The sequence below is a fragment of the Nannospalax galili genome, unplaced genomic scaffold (genome assembly GCF_000622305.1).
Source record: "Nannospalax galili isolate Female #2095 unplaced genomic scaffold, S.galili_v1.0 scaffold274, whole genome shotgun sequence".
NCBI lineage: Eukaryota > Metazoa > Chordata > Mammalia > Rodentia > Spalacidae > Nannospalax > Nannospalax galili.
Window position 1 is genome coordinate 2,580,125 of NW_008335435.1, and position 19,553 is coordinate 2,599,677.

A 19,553-nucleotide genomic window follows, 5' to 3' on the forward strand; every position below is an offset into this window, starting at 1 on the left:
TAAAATGAAAATAAATAAAAATATGTTAGATATATGCATGAAACTGTCAAATAATAAATTCAATAAAAGTTATTTAAAAATATCAGCTACACAGAAGCCTACAGATACAAGTTTTAAAAGTTTTTTTTAAATTTTAATTTTATGTGTCTGAGTGTTTTGCCTGCAGGTATGTAAGAGCGCTAATGTGCATGCAATGCCTTTAGAGACCTGAAGAGGGCACTGGATCCCCTGGAGTTACAACAGTTGTTAGCTGCCCTGTGGGTGCTGGGAGCTGTACTCCAGTCCTCTGCAAGAGCAGCCAGTGCTCTTAATCGCTGAGCCATCTTTTCAGCCCCTAGAAAGACAAAGTTTCTACTGTGCATTAGAGAAAAGCAAGAAAAGCCATAGCTGCTGGTGTAAAAAGTAATGCATGCTTTTCTGTCCACTGTCACCTGTTGACCAGTTCAGGCCTAATGAAAAAGCTTTATTTTGAATTGACATTTTTCTTCTTAATACTTTTAGAGCTTTGGGAATACCAGTAACAGATCATACCTATGAAGATTGTAGACTGATGATTTCAGCAGGACAGCTAACGTTGCCTATGGAAGCTGGGTTGGTAGAATTTACTAAAATTAGCCGGAAATTGAAGTAAGTATATTTTACAATTACTAAACCCAATTACTTTTTGAATGTATGAAAAAGTGTGAGAGCCTATGTTTATTTTTTTTTTTGCTTTATTATTGTTTTATTGCTTTATTATTGGTACTTGATGGTACTGATTAGGAAAGGCAGGAATGTATCTTCCATTTTACTCATCTAGTTTTGTTTTGTCAAGAACAATCAACATAGCGATATGTGCATGCATAGGTCACAGGAAGGAAAGAAGAGACAGTAAATGTGGGTTCATACAGAGCTCCCTGTTACTCAGAAGAGGCTCAGAGTAGATGGTCAATCTGGCCACCTTTTTACGATAATGTCAGCATCATTAAAGGGAACTAGTATGTGCTGGTCAGAACCTCACGTGTGAAAAACTTGGATAATGTCAAGTCTGACTATCACTGATTTTTAAATACTTAACTACCATTTTTTTACATTTATTTACTGTGTGTGTGTGTGTGTGTGTGTGTGTGTGTATTCATACCACAGTGAGTGTGTGGAGGTCAGAGTAGAGGTTAGAGGATAACTTTCAGGAGTCAGTTATCTCCTTACACCATGTGGATCCCATGGATCAAACTCAGGTTGCCAGACTTGGTGACAAGCACCTTTATCTGCTGAACCATCTTGTCAATATCCCCTGCCCCACCCATGTTGGTCTGGATGTCCTATATTTTTAGGCAAAAGTTCTCCTTTCTGATTTTATGACCTAATTCAAACCATTCCCTTTTGGCTATTTGGTGTAAAAGGTGTGACTTTCCTGCCCCCCCCCCTTTAATAACTGTAGTTCATTCTGTTCTCCTTGTTTGGAATTTGACAAATTTATTGGAATCCTCCCTAGGAGTTTGCTGCAAAACTAGTTACTGCTTCAAAGTTTGATATTGAAATATCATTCAGATAAATTATGTAGAAAATATTTATATATTCTAGATGTCAAATTTTGCTCTTGTTTTAATACTGTGTTTACAATATTCTGAGGTGTTGAGAAATATAATCACTGAAATTGCTTACAGAAGTGTATGCTAAGTGACGTATTTAATTCTTCAAAGCAAAAACAAGAGGTAATAGAAACACAATATATTTTCCAGTATTTTCTCATGCTGAGTAATATCTAATAATTAATATCAGGAAAAGTGTATAGTGTAATTAAGCACCCTATTACAGCATTTTGTGGAATATTAATTATCAACCTGAAAGTTTTTTGAAAGAAAGACTTACAATTTCTTTCATAACAACTCAGTAAATTACAGCTGACTTTCTAGATGATGTAACAACTCAGTGTTATAGCTGACTTTCTAGATGATGTAACAACTCAATAAATTACAGCTGACTGTCCAGATGATGTAACAACTCAGTAAGTTACAGCTGGCTTTCTAGATGATGTAACAACTCAGCAAGTTACAGCTGACTGTCTAGATGATGTAACAACTCAGTAAGTTACAGCTGACTGTCTAGATGATATAACAACTCAGTAAGTTACAGCTGACTGTCTAGACGATGTAACAACTCAATAAATTACAGCTGACTGTCTAGACAATGTAACAACTCAGTAAGTTACAGCTGACTGTCTAGATGATGTAACAACTCAGTAAGTTACAGCTGACTGTCTAGATGATGTAACAACTCAGTAAGTTACAGCTGACTGTCTAGATGATGTAACAACTCAGTAAGTTACAGCTGACTGTCTAGATGATGTAACAACTCAGTAAGTTACAGCTGACTGTCTAGATGATTTTCTGCTCTTTTTGTTCACTTTACATCCAACATCTGGGGGTTTTGTCATTTAAACTAATAAGCTTTGAAAAATTAAGTGCTTGCAAGCATGTTTGATATGTTCTCTTAAATACCAGTTTTTATTTCCTTTTCAAATTTAATGTACAAAAAAAGACTGCTGGACATTTAATCCCAGCACTTGGGAGGCAGAGGCAGGTGGATCTCTGTGAGTTCAAGGCCAGCCTGGTCTACATAGTGAATTCCAGGACTCCTGGGGCTACAAGGAGACCTTGTCTCAAAACAAAACAAAACAAAACAAAAAACAAAATAAAAAAATAAAAGACCCCCAAAAAATTTAATGTATAAAATATTCTTCTTTAGCAAAATAATGTTCATAAAATACCCATGTGAATTACAGAGAGCTAATGACATGTATTTATCTTTCTCTATGTAGATTGGATTGGGATGGCATTCGTAAGCACTTGGATGAATATGCGTCTATTGCAAGTTCCTCAAAAGGAGGAAGAATTGGGATCGAAGAATTTGCAGACTACTTGAAGTTACCTGTTTCAGATGTCTTGAGACAACTTTTCGCACTCTTTGACAGGGTATGCTAAAACTGAATCTTTAACACTTTACTCTGCCAGTTCCTACAGCACATAAAGCAGATATTGACTCACTAGGTCAGTGTTAGAAAACTCAAGGCAGAGCTTGTAGTTTAACGGCATGAATTAATTTTTCCCCTTAGTGTGAATAATAGTTATAATTGTGTATGTATTATAATCTTTATTTAGTACATATTCACTTGAAAAACCAAGTCAGAAGTAAAAGCTGTGACTATATAACCACATCTATAATGCAGAATTGGAGAAGTTTTTGTAATTGGCAAAAATTTACATAGAAGTTTGTACACTGATGACGTGAGTGGTAGTGTTCTATTCTAAACGTTTCTGGATTTCTCCCTAAGTGTTTGAATACCAACTTGGTCTTGTTTTAAAATGAAGTTCCCTGATAGAGTTTAAATTAAAGTCTTTGCTATTTGTAAATACATATGTTCATCTGATTAACTGACTCGCCAAAAACATTTCTTTAGGAAAAATTTATAAATATTTCAAATTCTCCGTAAGCTTTTTTAGTATGTGAAGGAGTAGAATGCGCTCTTTTGGTTACAGTCCTGAGTTCTAGCCCAAGCATAGACACACGTAACTATCACTACATTCAAGAAACAATAGCTGTGAAAAAAAAATTGTAGGTATCCATTTGCAGCCAAGCCCTTCTGTCACCTTCAGTCCCTTTCGATCGTTAATCTGCTGTCCCTCCCTATAGTCCTGTATTTTCCAGATGCTATATAAGTGGAATCATACACTATTGAAGTCCTTATTCTGGCTTCTTTCACATAGCATTGCATAATGTATTTAAGATTCAGCTATTGTGTTGTTATGTATTAGTAACTGAGTATTTTATTGTCGAGTAGAATTCTACTGTATGGATATGCCATAGTTAATTTATCTATTCCTCACTTAAGGAACATTTGACTTGTGCCTGAATTAGGGCAGTTGTGAGCATTCACGTGTAGGTTTTGGCATAAATATGGGGCTTCATGAAGCTTAAGAGTAGGAGAAGCTTTATTTTTTTTCCTCAACTGAAAATGGCTTACTTTGCATTTTTCCGATAGACCTAACACTTCTTTTAACAATTTAAACGTATCCTGCTACCACCAGGTCTCTAAGGTTTGCAGCCATAAGGAGCACTTGATTGTGCTCCAAGTTTTGATTTTCCTCACCAATCCTACTGCTATGGTATTTTTTCATAGGTACTTGTCCAGGGATATTAGTTTAGTTGAGACAGATAGATAGCTCAATCTGGGCTTGTTCCACCGTGTTTAATGCCACAAATCTCAGTTATCTATTACTGCTAAGAAAAGATGCTTTGCAAATTATGACTTGAAGACAGAGCAAATCTTCTTCGCTCCCTCTCCCTGCATAATCTTGTTCCCAATGACTTATTTTGTGATCCCAGAGGGTGAACTATTCCTTAACACGATGTGGTTCACCAAGGTTTTTCTGTAGCACCCGTGTCTTTTGGGCTTGCTCACAGTATATGGATAATTTGTCTACATGAAAGGAGAGTGCATTAATGTCATGGTTTGACTATACAGAACAGTGAAGATTTGGGGCTGGAGAGATGGCTCAGCAGTTAAGAGCACTCACTGCTCTTGCAGAGGACCTGGGTTCTATTCCCAGTACCCACACTGCAGCTAACAACTACCCATAACTCCAGTTCCAGGGGAATCCAACACCCTTTTCTGATCTCCATGGGCATTGCATGACACAGGTGCACTGACATACATGCCAGCAATACACTCATACGCATAAAATAAAAATAATAAATACAATATTTAAAAAAGAAAAGTGAAGATTTAAGTTGAGGAAGAGAAATTATTGACTATAACTATGCAAGTTATTGAGCTTTTAAAATCTCACACAATATTTTCCAGACCCTCTCCCCCATCTATGCCTCCCCCCACCCCACCACACACACGCCAAACCCTAAGCACTCTGCCGTACATACATGCTGAGTCCTATTCATTCAGCCGTTTGTGCTCAAATGTCCTTCAGTGCCAATGCGTCCACTGGAGTCTAGTCAGCCCATCCAGTGGTCATATGCAAGTCATGCTTACCCTCACCCAGCAGTAACCAGTCTTAAATAGTTCTTGAGCTAGTGTTGACCTACCACCTATTTATCACCTCCCCTTTGGGCCCTTATTTGATTGAGCTGACATGGGTCCTGCATTGGATGTCACCACTGCTACAGGCTCTCATGAATAAGTCTCCAGTGGCCTGGAAACCTCCACCTCATGAGTTCATTAACCAGCACTGGCTCTTACGATCTTTCCACCTCCTCTTCCACAATGGTCCCTGAGCTGTGGGTGGGTGAGTTTCCATAAAGGAGTCCCATCATACACTCTACAGTTTCTTGTTCTCCAAAACATGGCCAGTTGAGGCCTTCTGTGTGTAACACACTCTGCTGCACATGGAAGCCTCACTGGTGAGAGCTGAAGGGTTCATTAGCCCTCTCTCTACCCCTTATTTCACTATGTTTCATGAGCCATGGTTGTAGAGATTTGTCTGCAGATGTGTCATCTAGTACTGGATATCCCCCAGTGTGTGTTCTCTGTGCCTGACCAGATGTGCAACTCTGCAGTAGCCTCCACCTGTTGAAAAAGAAGCTTCTTTGATGAGTGCTGTATGGCATGGAGGTCTCTTCTATCTCACACTGCATTGCCTTCCAGACAGCTCCTAGGTATCCATATGCATTAATGTTCAGACACTCTATGTGCATTTCTCATAGGGTTTCTAGGGCATCACTTTTCCCTCTAGGTTTCCTAGCCCCCCGAGATTCACTCATCTCTACTTTTTTTCTCCCATCCAGCATCCCTTCCCCCTCCCTTCCCAGTCACAGTGCCCCACCATTCCCACCCTCTCCCCAATACCTCCCAACTCCCGCCATCCTTCCATTTCTGACTTCCCTCCCTCCCCCACACTATGGCCCCTTGCATGTCCCTCCCTCCTCTTCTCCATGCCAATTCCTCACAATTTTTCCACCTCCCTCAGGTAGCATCTGTTCCCACTATCTCCCTTTCCGGTGGTTTCTTTTCCTTTACCATGATTTATCCTTTGCCTTTACCTGGCTTCTTGTGTTACTTCAGAATTTATATACTCACATGTAAAGGATTGGTGCTATAATCCATGAATAAGGGAGAACATACGTTGCTTGCTTTTCTGTGTTTGTGTTACTTCACTTAGTATAACACTCACTAGCTCCATCCATTTTCCTGCACATTTCCTAATTTCGTCTTTTCTTACTGCTGAGTAGAACGCCATTGAATAGATGTACCACATTTTCATTAACCATTCCTCAGTTGAGGGACATTTAGGTTGTTTCCATTTCTTAGCTATTGTGAAGAGAGCAGCAACAAACACGGATGTACAGGTTTCTCTACAGTACGATGAGTTCTTTGGGTATATGCCAAGGAGCAGTATCACTGGGTCATATGGTTGGTTAACTTTAATTTTTTGAGGGTTCTCCACACTGTTTTCCATAGAGGTTGCACAAGTTTGCATTCCCACCAGCAGTGAATGAGCATTCCCCCTTCTCCACATCCTCTCCAACATTTGGAGTCTTTCTTCTCTTGATGTTGGCCAATCTGACTGCGGTAAGATGAAATCTTAAAGTGCTTTTGATTTGCATTTCTCTAATTACTAAGGATGTTGAGCACTTTCTAAGGTGCTTCTTAGCCATTTTTCTTTCTTCACTTGAGAACTCTCTGTTTAGGCCTATCACCCATCTTTTTATTGGGTAGTTTATCGTCTTCTTTCTTTCTTTTTTAAATTTTTTGTATATACTGGTTATTAATCCTCTGTTGGATGTGTATCTGGTGAAGATTTTCTCCCACTCAGTGGGTTTCCTCTTACCTTCCTTGGTTATTTCTTTTGCTGTCCAGAAACGTTATAATTTAATGAGGTCCCACTTACTGATTGTTGACCTTAGAGCCTGAGCAGCTGGTGTTTGACTTAGAAAGTCCTTTCCTGTGCCTGTATCTTGGAGGGTGCTGCCTATGTTTTTTTTTCTAGCAGTTTCCAAGTTTCAGGTTTTATATTGAGGTTTTTGATCCATTTGGAGTTGACTTTTGTGCAGGGTGAAAGAAGAGTCAAGTTTCATTTTTCCCCAGGTGGAGATCAAGTTTTGCCAGCACCATTTGTTGAAGATGCTGTCTTTCCTCCATTGTGTGTTCTTTGCATCTTTGTCAAATATCAGGTGCCTGAAATTATATGAACTCATGTTTGGGTCTTCTATTTTGTTCCATTGATCTACGTTTCTATTTTTGTGCCAGTACCATGCTGTTTTTATGACTGTGACTCTGTAATATAATCTGAGATCTGGTATGGTGATCCCCCAAGCATTGTTCTTTTTTGCCCAAGATTGTTTTGGCTATCTGGGGTCTTTTGTGATTCCATATGAGTTTTAGGATGATTTTGTCAAGGTCTGTGAAGAATGTCATGGGCATTTTGATTGGGATTGCACTGAAGTTATAAATTGCTTTTGGTAAAATGGTCATTTTCACAATATTGATTCTACCAATCCATGGGCATGGTAGGTCTTTCTCCTAGTGCTTTCCTCTGTCTCTTTCTTTAGAGTTTTGAAATTTTCATTGTAGAGATCGTTAATGTTTTTGGTTAGGTTTATTCCTAAATATTTTATGGTTTTTGAGGCTATTGAGAATGGGAGGGTTTCCTCTAGTGCTTTTTCTGATTGCTTGTTATTGGTATATAGAAAGGCTACTAATTTTTGTAAGTTGATTTTGTATCCTGCCACTTTACTGAAAGCATTAATCAATTCTAACAGTTTTCTAATGGAATTTTTGGGATCTCGTATATATACTATCATCTGCAAATAGGGTAGTTTGACCTCTTCTTTTCTAATTGGTACTCCTTTAATTTCCTTCTCTTGCCTTATTGCTCTAGCAAGAGTTTCAAGCACTATATTGAAAAGGAGTGGAGTTAGTGGACAGCCCTGTCTGGTTCCTAATTTTAATGAGAATGTTTCCATTTTTTCTCCCTTTAGGATGATGTTGGCTATGGGTTTGTTGCATACAGCTTTAATTATGTTGAAGTATGTTCCCTCCAGACCAATTCCTTTTAGGATTTTTGACATGAATGTATGTTGGATTTTGTCAAATGCCTTTTCTGCATCTATTGAGATGATGATGTGGTTTTTGTCTTTAAGTCCATTTACATGTTTTATTACATTTATTGACTTCTGAATGTTGAACCATCCCTGCATCTCTGGAATAAAGCCGACTTGATCATGGTGGATGATCTTTTTGATGTGTGTCTGTATGTGGTTTGTAAGTATTTTGGTGAGTGTCTTTGCATCTATGTTCATTAAAAATATGGGTCTACAGTTTTCTTTTTTTGTTCTGTCTTTACCTGGTTTTGGTATTAGAGTGATGCTGGCTTCATAGAGGGACTTTGGGAGTTCTTGCTCTGTTTCTATCTTTTTTAATAATTTAAACAGTTTTGGTTGTAGATTTTCTTGGAATGTCTAATAAAATTCTGCTGTGATTCCATCTGGGCCTGGGCTCTTTTTAGTTGAGAGGTTTTGTATTACTGTTTCAATTTCCTTATTTGCTATAAGTATGTTTAGGCTGTTGCTCTCCTCTTTATTTAACTTTGGTGATGGCCATAATTTTAGGAATTCATTCATTTCTTTTAGGTTTTCAAATTTAACAGGGTATAGATTTTTAAAGTATTCCCTTACAATATTTTGGGGTTTTTTGTTGTCTGTTGTGATATTTACCTTTTCATCTCTGATTTTGTTCATTTGGATTTGCTCTTTCTTTCTTCTGGTTAACCGGGCTAAGGGTCTGTCTATCTTGTTTAACCTGTCAAAGAACCAGCTCTTAGAGTCACTATTTTTTTTGTATTACTTTCTTTGTTTCTATTTCATTATTTTCTGCTCTGAGTTTTGTTATTTCTTCTCATCTACTAGGTTTGGGGTTGGTTGTTCTAGCCTTTCCAGAGTCTTGAGTTGTATTATCAGGTTGCTTATATGTGTTCTTTCTGATTTTTTAGTGTAGGTGCTAAGAGCTATAAACTTACCTCTTAGGACTGCTTTTAGGGTGTCCCAGAGGTTTTGTTGTGTTATGTTCTTGTTTTCATTTTGTTCCAGGAATACTTTTATCTCTTTCTTGATTTCTTTTTTGACCCATTCATGATTTGGGAGTGTGTTGTTTAATCTCCACAAGTTCGTGTATTTATTAGCGTTTTGTTTTTGTTTCGGTTTTTTTTTTTTTTTTTTTTTTTTGCTGTTAATTATAAGCTTTATTACACTGTGGTCTAATAGAAGGTATGGAATTATTTCAGTTTTCTTTGTATTTGTTGAGATTTGTTTTGCACCCCAGAATATGGTCAGTTTTAGAATAAGTTGCATGAGCTGCTGAGTAAAAAGTGTATTCTTTGGTGGTTGGGTGGAATATTCTGTATATATCTGTTAGGTCCATTGCATATAATATGGCATTTAATTCAGATGTCTCTCTATTTATTCTTTGTCCAGTTGACCTGTCTATTGAAGAAAGTGGGGTATTAAAGTTGCCCACTGTCACTGAGTTGGTGCCAATCTCTGTTTTATAGTTCTGGACTAGTGATTTTATGAAATTGGGTGCTCCAGAATTTAGTGCATAAATGTTCATGATTGTAATAACTTCTTGGTCAATTGTTCCTTTGATTAGAATGAAGTAACCCTCCTTATCTCTTCTGATGAGTTTTAATTTGAAGTCTATTTTGTCAGATATTAAAATTGTAACACCTGCTTATTTATTAGGGCCATGTGCTTGAAATATTTTTGTCCATCCTTTTATTCTAAGCTAGTGTCTATCCTTAGAATTGAGATGAGTTTCTTGAAGACAAAAAAAGATGGTATGTCTTTCTCGATCCTTTGTACCAGCCTGTGTCTTTTGAAAGGGGAATTGAGGCCATTGATATTTAGTGTTATTATTGAAAGATGTGGATTGTGTACTGTCATTTTAAATTTCTTTGTGTTTGTGGCCCTATTTTGTGTTTCTGTTGATATACCTTTATTTTCTTTCGCATTTTGGGCATACTCATTCCTTTCTTTAGTCCTTTGTATTGCTTCAAGTATTCTCTATAATGCTGGTTTTGAAGACATAAATTCTTTCAGCCTATTTGTGTCATGAAAAGATTTCTGTCCCCTTTAACCTTGGTAGGTAGTTTTGCTTGATAAAGTATTTGGGGTTGGCATCCATGGTTGTTTAGAACTGGGAATACTTTGTTCCAGGCTCTTCTGGTTTCCATAGTTTGCATTGAAAAGTCAGCTGTGATTCTGATGGATTTTCCTTTATACGTAAGTTGTTTTTCTTTAGCAGCTTTCAGTACCCTCTCTTTGTTGTGTACATTTAATTTTTTTTTTTTTTTGGTCTTTTTGAGACAGGGTCTCCCTGTAGCCCCAGATGTCCTGGAACTCACTATGTATGTAGACCAGGCTGGCCTTGAACTCACAGAGATCTGCTTGCCTCTGCCTCCTGAGTGCTGGGATTAAAGGCGTGCACCACCATGCCTGGCTCATTTAATGTTTTTACTATGATATGTTGTGGGCACTTTCTGTTCTGATCATGTCTTAATGGTGCTCTCCGTGCTTCTTGAATCTCTATAGGTATACCTTTCCTTAATTTAGGGAAATTTTCTTCTATAATCCTATTGAATATCTGTTTGATGCCATTGGTTTGATCTTCTCCTTCCTGTATGCCTATAATTCATAGATTTGGGTTTCATGTTGTCCCACATTTCCTGAGTATTCCATTCCTGTGTTTTTTGAATTTTGCATAGTCTTTGCTTAAGGAGTCCAGATCTTCAACTTTATCCTCCAGTCTTGATATTCTGTTTTCCATTTCATTCATTCTGCTTATGAGACTTCCTCCTGTTGTTTCTACTTGTTTTAAGTCTTTCAGTTCCGTGTTCATTTCCATTTGGATTTTCTTCATTGTTTCTATTTCTTTAGTGAATTCACTTTTCAAATTATGAATTATTTTTGATATTTCATTAAGCCACAGTTTGTATATTCTTGAACTTCCATCAAAAGTTTATGCTTTTCCTCTTTGAGTTCTTTGAGTTGTCTCTGTTTTCTTGTAATTCTTTGATCATGTTTATAATTGTTCTTTTAAATTCTGTGTCCTGGGGTTCTACAGGGTGGTTCTCAATGCTGTGCATTTCTGTAGAGCTCATGGGTTTTGTTGGGGACATATTTTCCTGGTTTTTCATATTGTTTGTGTTTTGCGTTGCTCTCTGGGCACATGGATGTTCTTTGTTGGTTATGTGTTCAACAGGAACTTCTATTCTGCTTTTGTTTTATTTAATTTTGGTTCAGAGTCCTGGCTGAGCAGGTCTGTCTGCCTGATCCTGAGGCTGGGAGTTTGGCTGTGATGTGTGCTACCTGGGTGAGAACTTAGAGATCTATGGTAGGGTGGGTGGTTAATCTAGTTTGGGAAGGTAGTCTAGAGATTTGGAGTTAAGGAGTAAGAGCCAGCCTGTGATAGAGGCTTGCGGGGAAGGACAGTGATGAGAGGAATGGGGTACTAGGTTAGCTAGTCCTCCAGTGGGGAGTGGGTTGGAGCCCAGGCTGGGCCTGCCTGTGAGAGTGGCAGGCAGGCAACAGAGTATAGGTGTATGAGAGAAATGGGGAGGGAGGCAGTGAGCTTGATCCAACTTACCAGAGTCCTGGCTGAGCAGGTCTGTCTGCCTCATCCTGAGGCTGGGGATTTCGCAGAGTCCTGGCTGAGCAGGTCCATATGCCTCGTCCCAAGGCTGGGGATTTGGCTGTGAAGGGGTCCCTGAGTGAGGATTTAGTGATCTATGGTAAGGTGGGTGGTTAATCTGGTTTGGGAAGGTAGTCCAGGGAATTGGAGTTAAGGAGTAAGAGCCAGCCTGTGATAGAGGCTTGCGGGAAGGGACAGTGATGAGAGGAATCACCTTTCACTTTTATAATCACTGGTTTTTCTGTGACATTTCTGTAACAACTTTCACTCTAGGGCAAAAAACATGCAAATCATTTCACATAAAATTTCTCTGTAGTTGCCATAGCTGACAACAGGGAATATGGCAGAAGCATACAAACAGGGGAAGGAGATGGGGAAGTGGAAAAGGACATGAAATGGGAGCAAGGGAGGACATTTAGAGCACATTTTAGACATCATCAAGGTTTTTCTCATCAAAATTAAAAATAATATTTCTAGAAGTTGCCCTCTTCTTCAGGTGCTAAACTGCCATAGTTTGCAATTACAGAATTCTTCTGTCTTTTGATGACTGGTGACACCTGCCAACAGCCTTTTTGTTTCTGAGTCACTTTTAAATACAGGAAGATTTGAGGGGAAGAAAAGATAGCTAACGCAAGGATTAAAATCAGCACCAGCTAGTCAGACTGAGTCAGTCCGACCTAGAGAAGACAGTTGGCCCCAGGCCTCGGGAGCTGGCGAAAACTGGCCTAGGTGGTCAGTCTCATTTCTCCCTGGACTACTTTGGTAGGTTCAATGTATTTTTTTGTTGTTATTGTTATAAAAACTGGCATTCATTTCCTTTTGTGGCGTGGAACACAAACATGAAAGCTTCCTTCTTGACTCCTTAAGCACTGTACAAATTTGATTTAACTTTTAGTCGGGAATTCTTTACATATGCACATATAAAGCGTAATGTGATAGTCTCCTATTTAGCTGTCTTCTGCTTTGGAGAATTTTCCCACCCTCATTCTTACAGTGATTTTTAGTGCTGCAGACACTAACTATTTATCTGTGGACCTACTTTTGGAGATAAAGTTAAGTATAAACATAAATATACATTAGAATATTAATTAGAAAATTTGAGAATCTATTTACAATATGGTAAAGTTTATGACATACAATTCAGTAAAAAAATCAAAATGTCAATTTACACAGCATAAACTCAACTGTGTGCTAAAAACAAAAGAATATATAGCAGATCCCACGATTTGAGCCACACACAGGCTTGAAATGGACTTGAGAAACTATGTAGTGATGGGGCTATACTAGCTAGGTTCGTGTAAGGTGATGGGATGAGATGGGGACTTTTTGAATTTTTGTTACCTGAAAAAATACTGAGAGAGAAGTTTTCCTACAAAGCTGCCTTGAAGGAAGACCAAGAAAATACAAGGCTGATCTGGGCTGATCTGGTAGATAGTGTGCACACAGGGAAAAGAAAACCTAAGGGAAGTAGGTGCAGCTGTAGGCAGCTACGGAAGCTGGGAAAGAAACTCATAAAGACAGAATACAGATACAGATATCATGTACCACACATACCATTTATAACTATACATTTTTTTACTTCTTTGTACTTAGCTATATATGTGTGTGTGGTGCGTGTGTGTGTGTGTGTGTGTGTGTGTGCGTGTGTGTGTGTCTATAATGTGCTTTTTTATCTCTAACATACTGGAAAGGGAAATAGTGTGAAGAATTAATGACTAATGATATGATTCTCTCTGTGTGTGTGTGTGTGTGTGTGTGTGTGTGTGTGTGTGTGAAGCAGCTGCATGCCTGTGCCTGTGGAGATTTTGTTTTGAAAACCTGAATTATGCAGTTGTTGCCATGCCTTGTGCCCTTACTGCCATGCCCGGCTACTTTTCTCAGTCTAGTTAAGTGACTGAGCTGGAGAATATTTGATGGGAGAGCAAGAAAATTCAGCAACTGTATCGTTTATTTGCTCAGTAGCTTATCTTGGTAAACTCAATGCTTAATGTGGGGCTAGTGTTCCTGTTGCTTTTCAATAGCTGTAGAATTCTTGTGTGCAAAACTCCCATGAGCCCCTTACATGTAGCCTTCCCGTCTTATCTCCTTTACCCCTTCTTTCTTGTCCTTTGTCTCCCCAAGTCTATTTGCTATAATTTGGGGGATGAAGAAAATGTGACTCTCCATTCCTTTGCTTTCCTCCCAGCTACACTCTTGGTTAGTCTACAGAAGCTTCCTAATGGTTTTTATTTCAACTTTTTCTTTAAAAAAGCTACTACTAGCATGTTTTCTAGATTCGCAGATATTTGTAGACAACTTGAAAGTTCAAAAGAAATGTGCCATTTATCATCCAAAGCAGGCATTGTTTGCTAATTTAGAGAATGTCCTCTGGCAAAGTCCCATCCCTTTGAGGGGGAAAAAAGAACTCTTCATCTTTGGGTTTAATTTAGCTTATTTATTTTCATGAATGTGCACTGAATTCTCCATAACAAAGCTTAATTGGGAAATTAATTAAATGTCTAAATGCGTCAGAGTCAACATTGTCTGAGAGACTGGTTTAAAAGAGTGGCCTCTATTTTTTGTATTCATAATTCAGATACTAAATTTTTGCTAGCCCGTTTGAAGGGATATAAGCATACTTCATGAGATTAAGGAATAATACTGCCTAAATCAAGAATAATTATAAGGCAGTCATTTTTATAGTTATAACAACATTTTGCCACATCCATAACAGCATCGTTGTTTCTTTCATCCTCCAAGAGCACCATGTTTTTGAACTGGCACAATATTGCCTTGATGCTAGTTTCTTACATACCTGTGGGACAGCCCTTAAATAGGACGGACAGAATTTGTTGCTAGCTTGCCAACATGTTACTTGCCTCAGACTGGCTGACACGTCTTCCACACTGCATATTATGATGCATCCCATTACAATAGTGTTATCTATACTCACTGGTAGCAAAGCTATGTTACAGTTAGCAAAGTTTTCCCCCTAAGAGCCTGTTATAAAGTAATTTTGAGTTTGCAGGCCATATGATCTCTGCTGAAAATAGTTCATCTCTGTCATTGTAAAGTAAAAGCAAGTGTAGACAGTGTGTGGGCAAATAGGCATGTCTGGTCCTAATAAAACTTTATTTACAAGCCAGGAGTGGTGGTGCACACCTTTAATCCCAGCACTTGAGAGGCAGAGGCAGGTGAATCTCTCTCTGGGGCAGTTGAGGCAGTCAGCTGCAGTTCACTATTGAGCTTTCTCTCCATGAATGGGCTTCCCGTGGCTGAACTTCCGGCTTCTCTTTGCCACAGCTGACATTTTTATGTCATGGGATGGACACTAATAACCTCCTCTAGAAATAGTTTACTTTCCAGCTGTTCTCAAGGGTACAGTGTTTTGGCTGTTCTCCTCCCCCCTTGTCAGAGTTACACGGGGGACAAGGAGCTTTGGAGAATACTTTGAGACAGACACCCTTGGGTCTGAAGTGGAGGGACTAACCTCCCTTCCAGAGCCAGCTTCTGAGTGAGCTTCGAAAAGACATGACAGCTTAGCAATATAGAGTACATTGCACTGTGGTATGTTCCGTAAGCTGATGAAGAAAAGCACGCTGGATTGAAGGACAGCAGTCATTATTCGTAGCGGCCATTGCTGATTTGTGTCTGATTTAAACCAGATCACTATGAATCTTTGCTCTTGGCTATTCTATCTGCCTCTGTTAATACCCTCCCACAGTTTTATGTAGAGGTGTATCGATCATCTTCACAGAGAAGAGGAAAAGAATGAGAGGTTTCCAACTTTTCAGCTTTTGTTTGACATAAGCTCAGTCTCTTTTATTATAGATCAATACAATTTTGTACTTAGACCCATGCCTAATAAGTTTTAGGTGGTTAGTAATTCCAGTCTGTAAAAATAATAAGTATGATTTTTCCATTTCTACTATTTAGTACTGAATTCTCCTGGCAGTACTATGTCCTTTGTTTGAATATTACATAGGAAAAGTTTGTGTATACTTTTAGCACTTTGGCAGTCCAGCCTTTTTGGCTATTGTAAATCTCTGTAGATCTCTTATTGCTGTTTCATTGTGTGGAATGAATGTGTTTCTTTATTCCAAGTTCTTCCTGTCTGACCTGTTCTTGGTATGAGTTCAAGTATAAATCTCGAGTGCCAAGAATAACAAACATCTTTGCTTGCCCCTTCCTGTTGAGGGAGACAAGGTGCTATCTTGCAGAAGTTCTTCTGCGCCTCAAGAAAGTTATGAAAGGACACTAAGGTGTCTTAAATGGTTGTAGAGAAACTTTGAAATTTCCTGTCCTTTAAATTCCCAGTTTGGTTTTGATTAAATAATATAGTGTTTTGTAGTTCATATGAGAAAAACTTATCTTAGGTTCAATCCAGCTAGCTAGGATTTTTCTCCGTGAAATTCACTTCATAATTTTTATGATACTATTTGAAAAGAAAGGCTAAAACTTTCTGGGTAGAATAGGTGACCTTTTCTAGTCAGTTGTCCTAAAAAGTTTAGCAGTCCTGCATATGTGAGCATTTCTTTCTTTAGGTCTTAGGTTGACTTACCTGTCTCACTTGTCTATCAGTGTTATTATATGAAAAATATCTATCTAGGCTTAAGAATTATATGCTTTACTTTTAACTTCTTAGTGCACGGGTACCTGGAGGTAAATAGAGGAAACAGACGGCAGACCGTACCAATTCAAACTTCTTCCCTGCAGCAAGTGAGCAAGTGCTGGCCTCCTCTGAGAGCTTAAGGAGGGAAAGAACCGAGCTTTGTTCCCATAACAGTGAAGCCCAAAGTGACAGGAAAAGTGATACTAGCCACATGGGCTCTAGAAAGGCTTCTGATTTTGGCCAACACGACATTCTTATCAACAAATTATCGACAAATTAAGATCTGCTCCACATCATGCGGAGAAGATAAAAGCCCACTTACAGAAAGACTACCTGGAATGGGAGCCATGAGATCTTCTGAGCTAGTCTAGACCACCAGGTCCATCCCCAACCTTGAAATGCTGTTTATAGGAGTAACGTGCTTAATATGTTGCAATCGGGAATACTTTGAAAATGAGACAGTATGTAAACATAGGGTTAGGAGTAAGTAAGCATGTCTTTAAGATTCATGGAACCAGACTCAAGATACAGATAATTAAATTTATACATAGCATAAAGAGGTGCAGATTCCAGAAGGAAACAACTCAGTAAGGATGCTGCTGCTGTTGCTGTTTAGTGACACATGAAAATCTAGATGCTCTAAACTGAAGAACCCAAGAGACCTTTGGTATCAAATTGCCGTTCTCTTTACAGTCTGCTGCTAGGAGAAGGGAGGAAGTTAAATGTTCATGGCCACAAAACTGGCCAACTGCAGGACTGAGACTGAAATTCCTAGTTTGGTATTCTTTTTACTATTTTACACTGTTGATTAAAAAAAACCTTTCTCCAGACATATTTTGCATAGCCTGTAATTCACTTATTTCAGTTATTCAATCCAGTGTGCTTTTTTCCGGTGTATTTGCCAAGTTGTACGACCACCACCGTCAGTTTTAGAACATGTCCATCAACCTCATATGAGTCCTGTGACACTGACTATAAATTCCTGTCACATACTGATCTCCTAGACCCTAGATCACCACTAATCTGCATTGTCTTTATCTTTATATATTTGCTTTCTTAGACATTTCACATAAATGGAATGTTACAACAGATGATTCCTTATGTCTGTCTTCTTAGTATGTTTCGAGGTTTGTCCATGAAGCATGCATCAGTAATTTACTCCATTTGTTGCTGAATAGTATGTTTCTAAATAGCTAGATTAAATTTTGTTTATCCATTTACCAGGTGGCAGACGTTTAGGTTGTTTCTAATTTGGGCTATTAGGAATAATATTGCTAATAACATCCATGTATCATTGTTTATCTTTTAAGTTCAATAACTCTTCCTCCCAATTTGGGGCTAAATTTCCTATTAGGTATGGCTTATTCTAGCCTTTTCCCCAGGTCTCAACAGTAGTGTTCTCTCCCAGGTAGCAACTTAGGTTGTTATTAATGTTTTAATAAATAACTGTAAAGGATTAAATGGGCCAATAAAAAAACTTACTAACCTAATAACAGTCTTTATTCTCTGAGGACTTATGAGAAACTGTTAGCCAAATACCCTTCTTCTTCTTCACAGAAACTAAATGAGAGGAATTTAAAATGTAGCAAACAAAAACAAAAACCTACATTTTAGATGAGTCTAAGGAGGCACGTTGAATGTGGTAGTAGCTGCTATCAAACTAATTGTCAGTATTGCTAATAGTGTGATTTATGTGAATGGGTTTAAATCTGTGTAAGACTCCAAGGACCCTGTAATTCCTCTAAAGGAAGGCAGTCTTTTGGGGGACTTTTTTGGGTACTATCTCCTACGTGGGTAAGGAAGACCTCATACTGAATAGTGGAAGACTGAAAGCTTTTCCTCTAAGATAAGGAACAAGACTAGGTTGTCTACTGTCACTGCTTCTGCGGTGATAGGAACCCTAACCAGAACAGTTAGACCAGAAAAAAGAATAGCAACTGGGCCAGCGATGTCTCAGCAGGCAAAAGCCTTTGTCACACAAGCCTGATGATGTGAGTTTGATCTCTAGAACTCGTGACTGAAGAAGGGAAGTGAGTCCCAAAAGTTGTCTCTGTCTCCACATGTGCACCATGGCATGCATGCACCTTCACTCACATATTAAACACAGAATAAATAAAAAATAAATTATCCTAATACCTTGTGGAGGCAAATGGTATGTTTAAAGATAACATGTATGTGAATGAGAAAGGAAGACCTAAGATTAGCCTTGTTTACAGAAGACACATTTGTATTTATATGAAAGCCTACAGATTCTACAGATAGTCATCTCACAAAGGAATTCTTAGAACTAGGAAATGAATTAATACTGCAGGATATAAAATCAACACACAGAATCAGTTGTATTTCTATATATCAACAATTTGAAAAGGAAATTAAGAAAAATTTCTATTACAGTAACATCAAAAAGAATAAAATATTTAGGAATAAATGTAATGAGGGAAACTAAAGACTTGTACACTGAAAACTATAAAGCACTGTTAAAAAACACACACACACAAATACATGGAAGGATGTTTCATGATCATTGATCACAAGACAGTGTTGTTAAGATGGAAATACTATTCATAGTTGTCCACAGATTCAGTACAAATCCTTATCAAAATGCCAACTTTTTTTACAGAAATAGAAAACTCAGTCCTAAAATTAACATGGAACCATGATAGTTAACTATTACACATAGTAATCAAAATAGAGTGGTGCTAGCATAAAGCCAGACACATAAACTGAAGGAATAGATTAGATGCCCTGGAAGTAATCCCTTGTATGGATGGTCAAATGATTTTCAATAAGGACACAAAAATTACTCAATAGGAAAGGATGATCTTTTCAGCTTATGGTACTGACAAAACTGGGATAGTCACATGCAAAAGAATAGAGTTGAACGTTTATTTCCCTTACATCATATAAAAATTAACTCAAATGGATCAAAGGTTTAAACCTAAGTGAGGACATTATAACCTCGAAGATGAAAATATGAGAAAAGCCTCACAACAACAGTTTTCTCAATGATTTCAAATGTTTCAAAAAAAAGTATGGGAGGCTCCCAGGGAAGTTCTGTTGATACCTTTTCTTGGCCTGGGTACCACAGCAGGGGGTGGCCTGGGTACCACAGCAGAAGGGTGGCCTGGATACCACAGCAGGGGGTGGCCTGGGTACAATTTGTATATTTTTCCATATGTTACATTTCAAAAAGATTCCAAAACTATCGTGAAGCCTGTAGCAGACGTCCTGAATCAGAACCACTGAGGGGATCTTGTGTTTAAAAAGATCCCCCTTCCAAGGTTT

General features: G+C 38.2%; 1 protein-coding gene across 1 annotated transcript in view; it reads left to right on the forward strand.

Moving 5' to 3' along the window:
* Positions 1-19,553, forward strand: part of Lpcat2 (lysophosphatidylcholine acyltransferase 2) — a 77,254-nt gene that overhangs the window by 39,489 nt on the left and 18,212 nt on the right. Inside the window, exons 10-11 of the mRNA XM_008830088.2 lie at positions 502-627; positions 2,801-2,954. Of these exons, the coding sequence (XP_008828310.1) occupies positions 502-627; positions 2,801-2,954 (280 nt within the window). The remainder of the gene's footprint in view (positions 1-501; positions 628-2,800; positions 2,955-19,553) is intronic.